The sequence below is a fragment of the Aquarana catesbeiana genome, linkage group LG05 (genome assembly GCF_042186555.1).
Source record: "Aquarana catesbeiana isolate 2022-GZ linkage group LG05, ASM4218655v1, whole genome shotgun sequence".
In the NCBI taxonomy this organism is placed as follows: Eukaryota; Metazoa; Chordata; class Amphibia; order Anura; family Ranidae; genus Aquarana; species Aquarana catesbeiana.
The window spans coordinates 169,118,042-169,127,363 of NC_133328.1; the positions used below are offsets into that span (position 1 = coordinate 169,118,042).

Consider the following 9,322-nt stretch of genomic DNA (forward strand, 5'->3'; position numbering starts at 1 on the left):
TTCATGTATCCAACGTGCTTCCTTCTGAAGGAGTAGTTTGTCATAATCTTCTCCGCTGTCACCGGGGGGGATGTGTTCTAAAGCAAAAAAATTATGTTGTAAGCCAACATTGAGGCTAATGGCGGCCATTTGGTAGCAATAGGCTTCGTGCCGCCAATATGTACCTGCAAAAGTTACACTGGTGACACGGTTTACTACCTTTTATTGGCCTCACTGGTAATTTTTGTGTGATTTTCATAGTGACTGTGTACCCTTTTATGCCAACCTGTATCTGAGGGGGGTGGGAGCGTGAACTTTTTTGTAGGGATGACATGCAAAATTATATGGAACAAATCCCCTTATGGAGAACATTCATAGACGATATCTTCTTCATTTGGACGGGCACTAAGGATTTACTTTTGTCCTTTTTGGAGAGTCTAAAGATCAATGATTTCAATCTCAAATTCACATTTGAATTTAGCCAACAAAGTCTTACTTTTCTTGACATTCTAATTCTAGTCAATTCAGATGGCAGTATAGGAACGACCTTATATCGTAAACCATCTGCAGGGAACTCCCTGCTCCACGCCACCAGCTCCCATCCCACTCCTCTCATCACAAGTGTGCCCTACGGACAATACTTGCGAATTAGGCGCAATTGTAGTGCCGACTCTGATTTTGAAAGAGAAGCTGGTCTGCTGCGATTGCCCTTTCTTAAGCGCGGCTACAGCAAAAAGTGCCTCAAGAAGGCATATCTTAGAGCAAAAAAACATAATAGAGCTTCCCTTATACATAATTTGAAATCCAAAAAAGTCAATCCTGGTGTTCGGCTTATTACTAGCTTTTCCAGCCAACACAAGCAAATAAGAAATTTTAAAAAGATATTGGTACCTGTTGATGGGGAATGAAAAGGTGGCCAAACATTTAAAACCCTACCCGGAGATTACCTAGAGGCGATCCCGTTCCCTGAGGGACTCCTTGGTACACAGTCACTATGAAAATCACACAAAAATTACCAGTGAGGCCAAACCGTGTCACCAGTGTAACTTTTTTGCAGGTACATATTGGCGGCACGAAGCCTATTGCTACCAAATGGCCGCCTTTTTAAACCTAAATTTGCAGCAATATGCCAATCTGTAGGCATAGTGTACATTATGCAATGTGAATGTCAAATGTTTTATATTGGCAAGACTAAGTGACCCTTTTTTTTCCGGATAAGGGATCATGTTTCCTTAATACAAAAAAAGAGAATGGAAACCCCTATTAGCCGCCATGTTGGCTTACAACATAAAATTTTTGCTTTAGAACACATCCCCCCCCCCCGTGACAGGGGAGGAGATTATGACAAACTACTCCTTCAGAAGGAAGCACGTTGGATACATGAATTGTCAGCCCTCAAACATCCAGGCATGAATGATGCATTTAGTTTTAAACCTTTTTTGTAAAAAATTCTTCTTTTCTCTCCTAATTTTCGACATTGTGCCATTTCCCTGTTGCCTCTTCTTTACTGTCTTTTGTTTTGTCTTTTTCTTTAAACATATATACATGGGGGGCATACCCCTCTGTTTATCTGTATGTATATTTTGGTTACCTTTTTAATTCCCCACTGAGTCGATATTGATACCTTTACAGGTTGTCTGTGTAATAATGCATGCATATATAATTTATTAATCTAGCAAAATTTATCATTAACCAGGTCTCTCATTTTTTGGCTACCTCTGTCTACTCAGGTCCACATGGACGCCCAGGGCACCCAATCCGACGAGTGAATAATCAATCGCTCCTCCATTGGGAGCCCTAGAGATGTCCGTCCTGTCTGCGGCGCACTTGGGAGTATTTCTTTAATTTACATTTAACGTTGAGCCTATCGTTAACCAATTGGAAGTGGGCCTTTAAGTACATATATGTATCTTTTCTCTATTTCATTTTATTTATTTTTTGTCTGATGCTGCTGTCTTTGTGTGTCTTTTGGCCTGCTGTGTCTTAAATTGTGCTTGGTTGCCTTCCAGTGCTTCTGGCACTTTGATATGGACACCGCTATGTTTGTTGTTTATTTGCCCTCTTCCAAAATGGCGCCGCTGGCGTCTTTAGGCTCTGTAACTTAACGCTGCTATGCGCACTACTCACTACACACGCAGCTGACGTCGGTTATGACGCCGCTGCGTTCCCCCAATCGTTCCCCCCCATCTTGGGCACTCTCAGTTGATATCCGCATCCCGGCAGTGATGTCAGACGCCGCCGGGATGGGGGTTTATAAAGGCGTTTTTTTGCACCGCACACTGCTCTGCTACTGGCATCACACTACAGGGAGTATGTGGATTGCTCCCAAGCATGCTTGCCTTCTGATATTCACAAGTAAGTGCTTCATCTGCAGCCCTGTCTTTGTGTGACACTAGCTGCAACCATAAAGCCTCCCTAACCGGTGTTCTTTTTAATGTCACTATTTAGAAGCTGCTGCATTGAAAAGATTCCTTTCTCTGCTCAATCCCTAATATTCTACACCAGGGCTTTTTCATTACATATAAATTCATCTCGATTACTGTCTTCATTAATTGCTGGGAGGTGTCCTTCACTTTGAGCAATTCATCCTTTGATTCTATCTAAGGTAATTAACTTCTCCCCTGAATTCTAGGCCAATTGAAATGCCCTTTTCATTTATATTTTTGATAATTTTATTATTTAAGGATTATACAAAACTTTACATCCCCTCTGTGGCAATACCAAGACAGGGGGACCCATTTTATGAGAGCCTGTACTGTGAAAATGCTGTAGCAATTTATTCAAGTTTAACACATTGTTTGAAAACGACAACCTGGTAAGATTGATCAACTTTAATTCGTCATCATCATTATTTTGCCTCTTTATATATTTTTCTTTACAATATATGATCATTATTCTGTACGTGTATGATTCACCACTCTATTGACCTCATAGGTTCAGCATTTTGCATTGTCAATTGATATATATAATTTCTTATATTTGTCTTTTCCGTTTACTGTTTAGAGCTTACTACAATCATTGCCACAAACTCCTGAAGAAGCTCGCACTAGAGCGAAACATGTCGAGCGGCAGATTGTCATGGAATTAAGTAGCTCTGTCTTTATGTGCCCTTGAATAGGTTAAATTATTGTGTCTATTGTACAGTTAAAAGCACCTTAAAAGTCTCCTGGGGTGTTTGATTTAAACACCCCTCCTTGGCATCTTTCCCTTTTACATATATGTGATATGGGATGTGGTGCTCTCTGCTAACTATTTCTGTCCTTACCAATATATTTGCAAAGATGAACCTTATTGATTTGTATAGCAGCAGAATCTCCCATGTCTAGCATGTCTTGCATTCGTTTTCCTTTTAAGGCTTTTTTTCCCCTTTATTTTTACCTGGTGATCCAGCCAGCAAGTCTGACTTTTCAACGTCCTTTAAAACCCTCATCACACATAGTACGATAGGCTGCGTTTTACTGCACTGGATGAAAGCAGGTCACTGCTAGGATACACAGAAAACAATTGTTTTCTTTGTGTCCTATTCACACTGCAACACACCCCAGAGGTGTGGGCTACAATAAAATGCAGACATATTGCATTTTTTTGCAGCGTACAGGGCAGGATCGCACGTCACTGTACAGCAGCACAATGCACTGCTCTGCTGTACAGTGACCTGAATGAAGTAACACTTTTCTGCACATCAAGTAAAGTTGGTACAAAATAATAATGGGAACTGCGTCATGCACTGCGGTGAGCCCCTACTGCTGGCTGACTGGATGGCTTCCGCACATTAAACCACTGTGGCAGTGTGAACAGGCCCTAATTGACCAAGCTTTCCAGACAAAGTAGCAGAGGGTTGGGTCAAGCCATTTAACACTTACAAGGGTGCTTACAATGGTCAACTTTTATGTAAAACCTTTTTCCCAAAAGGGAAAAAATAAAATGTATGCTTTATGTTTAATACCACTTTAAAATGCACAAACCATGGATATTAAATTTGTGTAGTTGTATTTCAGTTCTGTTCTTTGTACATTTCTTTCACTTGCTAAACATTGACAACACAGACATTATTTTATAGCGCTGGTCCCATAAACAGTAAATAAGCGATACAGTAATATATTTATTCAGTCTCTGAATGACCCTTTCTAAACATCCCTTTTATAATGCTTTTCAGGTCCCTGTGTTTGTGTTGCTATGTTCTAAAAATACGTGAGGGTTAAGCTACAGTGGAGATAAATGGTTTTAGAGATTTAAAAATATCTTTTGGTGTACACCACAAATCCCACTCCAGATGTTTGGAGATTATTTTGGGGATTTCAAAGAGTAAAGGAAAAAAATACTTAATCTCCTAAATTTTCTAACTGCCCAGCTCAAAATGTATAGATCTTTGCTGTGGGTTGTCTTCTTGGGTATGAGGTGATGTGCTTAGTATGTGTATGTATATATGTGTGTGTGTATATATATATATATATATATATATATATATATATATATATATATATATATATATATATATATATATATATATATATATGTATGTATGTATTTGTATTGTAAGTGATATTCATCGGAAAAAAATCTTGGTTTTAAATTCTTCTGCCATTGTTATTTCTGTCTTCCACAGACAAAATCTGTCTTTGAGATTGGCTTGTGCAGTAATAAGATGTTCTGTTATGCGGTTCTTGGTTCTATCATGGGCCAGTTACTCGTCATTTATTTCCCACCTTTACAGAAAGTTTTCCAGACTGAAAGTCTCAGCATCCAAGGTATTGGAAAAATATTTAACTTTTTACTATTGAAGTCTTTTGATTTAAAGGCTGGATTCACCTTTTATTTTAAAAAAAAAAAAAAATGCACATCTTTTTGCAGGAAAAAATGTGCATGCGTTATTTTATTTTTTTACAGGATCCTGTAAAGCATTGCACTCACAATAAGCAGATCATAGGTGCATTGTCAGGCTCCTGACAACTCTTCCTCTACTCTGTACAGGCTATTAGTTGGCGAGCTGGAGGTTGGTGTCAGTGGATTACAAGTATGCTAAGTACTGCACTCGTGGTCTTTTGAGAAATACAAGTCAGTCTGCCATGGTGGCAGAGGAGACTTGTAGTTCGTTCACAGATTTTAAATGTGTGCGCTAGAATTATTGCTCTCACTTTAACCACTTCAATACTGGGCATTTTCACCCCCTTCCTGCCCAGGCCAATTTTCAGTTTTCAGCACTGTAACATTTTGAATGACAATTGCGCGGTCGTGCAACACTATACCCAAATGAAATTTTTATAATTTTTTCCCCACAAATAGAGCTTTCTTTTGGTATTTTTTGTGCTATAAACAAAAGAAGAGCGACAAGTTTGAAAAAAAAAAACCACTATTTTTAATAATTAATATACCTTTTTTTTTTTTTTTTTTAAACTAATTTTTTCCTCAGTTTAGGCCGATATGTATTCTTCTTCTACATGTTTTTGGTAAAAAAAAATCTCAATAAGCTTATACTTTGCGCAAAAGTTATAGCGCCTACAAAACAGGGGATAGATTTATGGCATTTTTATTATTTTTTTTTTCTAGACATGGCGGCGATCTGCGATTTTTATATAGTGACTGTGATATTGCAGCAGGCATATTGGACACTTTTGACACTATTTTGGGACCACTGGCAGTTATACAGCGATCAGTGCTATAAATATTCACTGATTTACTATATAAATGGCAGGGAAGGGGTTATCACTAGGGGTCGATTAAGGCGTTAAATGTGTTACCTAGGGAGTGATTCTAACTACAGACGGAGGGGACTGACTAGGGGAGGAGACCAATCGGTGTTCATACTTAGTATGAACACACAATCTCTCTCCTCTCCCCTGACAGGACGTGGATCTGTGTGTTTAAACACACAGATCCACGGTCCTGCTCTGCAACGAGCAATCGCGAGTGCCCGGCGGATATTGCAGCCGCCTGTTACGCGCATTGGCTCCTCAGTGACGCGGTGCACACCCCTATACCACTGGGAAGCCAAGGACGTCATATGACGTCCGCCCAGGATGGGAGATGCCATCTGCGGACGTCATATGACAAAGGGCGGGTAGGGAAGTGGTTATTGTTCACGGTGATACCTCATGTGTGGTGCAAACACTGTTTACATATGCGTGCTTACCCTATGTATGCATTCGCTTCTGTGCATGGAGGGATGGAGGCTTTAAACATTTTTTTATTTTATTTTTTTTCACACTGTCCATTTAAATTTTTTATCACTTTTATTCCTATTACGGGGAATGTAAACATCCCTTGTAATAGAAAAAAAGGATGATGGGTCCTCTTTATGGAGAGATCTGGAGTCAAAAAGACCCAAAATCTCTCCTTTTACCTGTCAGATCGTTTCTCAGGCGTGCCAGTGAAAAGGGTAAGCCCCGTAAGTGACCGCCCACCCCCCTCCCGCCGCTTCTGAAAGCATTCCAGTGGCTCGTGAGCTGCTTTGAGCGCTTTAATGAGAAAGCCAGCCGCCGGCTGAAAAAAAAAAAGATACAGGGTTTATGGCTGATCGCTTCAGCCATAACTCCTGTAAGCCACTTGCAAACCGCAACCTATATATAGGTATTGCGGTCGGCAAGTAATTAAAGTTGAACTCCAGGCAAACAGCGGATTACATAGAATGAAATGCATCTGAAAGCTGTTTTGCATGTCAAAGTATTTGTATTGCTGTCTATTGAGTCCTGAAACTACACAGCTCCGCCACGCATTATAGCTCTGCCTGGCAAGGCAAAAGCCGCATTTTAGCATGTCCTTTATTAGCACATTAGCATTGTGGAACAATTGACTGTCTGCTTTTGCAACCTCTCCCTCCCCCCAGTCTGGGCTCTGCTGTACATTGGATTACAAGAAACTGATACCACATCAAACTCGAGTACTTAACTGTTTGCCATTAGAAAAATACATTTAAGTACATACTAATTATTGGAGAGCTACATTCATTTGTCTTTTATATCTATCTGCCTGGAGTTTATCTTTCGTTAGAAAGGAAGAATACTTTTTATAGGCACTGTAGATATTCAGAATAGAAAAAAAAGTTAAAGCCCAATTTTTTATTTATTTATTTTTTTTTGGCTTTAGAGATGGCATGGGAGTGTTAAAAACCCAGACAGGTTTTTATTGCTTTGTAACATCCATTCAGCATCCGTTCCTTTGTACAGCCATCAGTGACACTGTCAACAATATTTCAAGGCCAACAATGTTTTGGGGCCACAGCTGGCCCTAAAACATTGTTGTGTTAAAGTATAACTAAAGGCAAAACTTTTTTAGGCTACTTTCACACTGGGGGCAGCGGGTCTGTTAGCGTTAAAGTGTTACTGCTGTTTAAGCAACGCTTTTCGGCCGCTAGCAGAGTGCTTTAACCCCCAAGAAGGGGTTATAAGCGTCAGTGTTGCAGTGCTCATTCCAATGGGCAGGGGCGATGTACAGCGCTCCTACACTGCCCCAAAGATGCAGCTTGCAGGACTTTTTTTCTCGTCCCGCAAGAGCACCGCCCCAGTTTTATGTGATAGACCAACACAAAGTGGCACATAATTGTGTAGTGGAAGGAAAATGATAAATGGTTTTCAACATGTGTTACAAATAAATGTGAAAAGTGTGGTGTGCATTTGTATTCAGCCCCCTTTACTCTGATACCCCTAACTAAAGTCAAGTGGAACCAATTACCTTCAGAAGCCACCTAAATAGTTAATAGAGTCCACCTGTGTGTATTTTATTCTCAGTATAAATACAGCCGTTCTGTGAAGCCCTCAGAGGTTTGTTAAAGAACCTTAGTGAACAAACAGCATCATGAAGTCCAAGGAACACACCAGGCAGGTCAGGGATAAAGTTGTGGAGAAGTTTAAAGTTGGGTTATAAAAAAAATATCCAAAGCTTTGAGCTTCTCACGGAGCACTGTTCAATACATCATCTAATGGAAAGAGTATGGCACAACTGCAAACCTACCAAAACATGACTGTCCACCTAAATTGACAGGCCGGGCAAAGAGCATTAATCAGAAAAGCAGCAAAGAGGCCCATGGTAACTCTGGAGGAGCTGAAGAGATCCACAGTTCAGGTGGGAGAATCTGTCCACAGGACAACTATAAATTGTGCACTCCACAAATGTGGCCTTTAAAGAAGAGTGGCAAGAAGAAAGCCATTGTTGAAAGAAAGCCATAAGAAGTCCCATTTGCAGTTTGCGATAAGCCTGGGGGGGGACACAGCAAACATGTGGAAGAAGGTACTCTGGTCAGATGAGACCAAAATTGAACGTTTTGGCCTAAAAGCAAAATGTTATGTGTGGCGGAAAACTGCACATCACCCTGAACAAACCATCCCCACCGTGAAACGTGGTGGCAGCATCATGTTGTGGGGATGCATTTGTTTAGCAGGGACAAGGAAGCTGATCAGAGTTGATGGATGGAGCCAAATACAGGGCAATCTTAGAAGATAACCTGTTAGTCTGCTAAAGACTAGAGACTGGGGCAGGGGTTCACCTTCCAGCAACCCAACCCTAAACATACAGCCAGAGCTACAATGGAATGGTTTATATTAAAGCATATTCATATGTTAGAATGGCCTGGTCAAAGTCCAGACCTAAATCCAATTGAGAATCTGTGGCAAGACTGGAAAATTGCTGTTCAGACTCTACATCCAATCTGGCTGCACTTCAGCTATTTTGCAAAGAAGAATGGGCAAAAATTTCACTCTCTAGATGTGCAAAGCTGGTAGAGACATCCCCAAAAAGACCTGCAGCTGTAATTGCAGTGGAAGGTGGTTCTACAAAGTATTGACTCAGGGGGGGCTGAATACAAATGCACGCCACACTTTTCACATATTTATTTGTAAAAAAATTTGAAACACATTTATAATTTTTCTTCCACTTAACAATTATGTGCCACTTTGTGTTGGTTTATCATATGAAACCTCAATAAAATACATTTATGTTTTTGGTTGAAATATGACAAAATATGCAAAATTTCAAGGGGTATGAATATTTTTTCAAGGCACTGTATATTTCTGTCTGTGCCCCCATTAGAGAGATTCACCCTCTCTATTTGTCCCGTTTACCATTATCACTGAAAGTGAAAGTTAAAAGAAAATCCCAAATTTTGGGTTGTCCCTAGAAAATTAATAAAGGGGAAATCTTCCAGTGGGGACACTAGTTCTGGTGGCCTGGGGTTCCCCAAGGGATTCCCTTCATTTGCAGGAATTTCCTTTCACTTCCTGTTGGGCTATGGGACAGGAAGTGAAGGTAAATCTCCAAAATAGGACAAAGATGGCAAAAATAATCCTTACAGGGGTTATAACCCTCCCTTGCTCTATCCAAAAATCCAAAATGGGGAAAAAAGTTTTGCATC

The 9,322-nt window shown here is 40.2% G+C and overlaps 1 protein-coding gene across 1 annotated transcript in view; it reads left to right on the forward strand.

The window, feature by feature from the left end:
- ATP2C1 (ATPase secretory pathway Ca2+ transporting 1) overlaps positions 1-9,322 on the forward strand; it is a 163,406-nt gene that overhangs the window by 148,931 nt on the left and 5,153 nt on the right. The window contains 1 exon segment of the mRNA XM_073632757.1: positions 4,586-4,727. Within this exon segment, the coding sequence (XP_073488858.1) occupies positions 4,586-4,727 (142 nt within the window).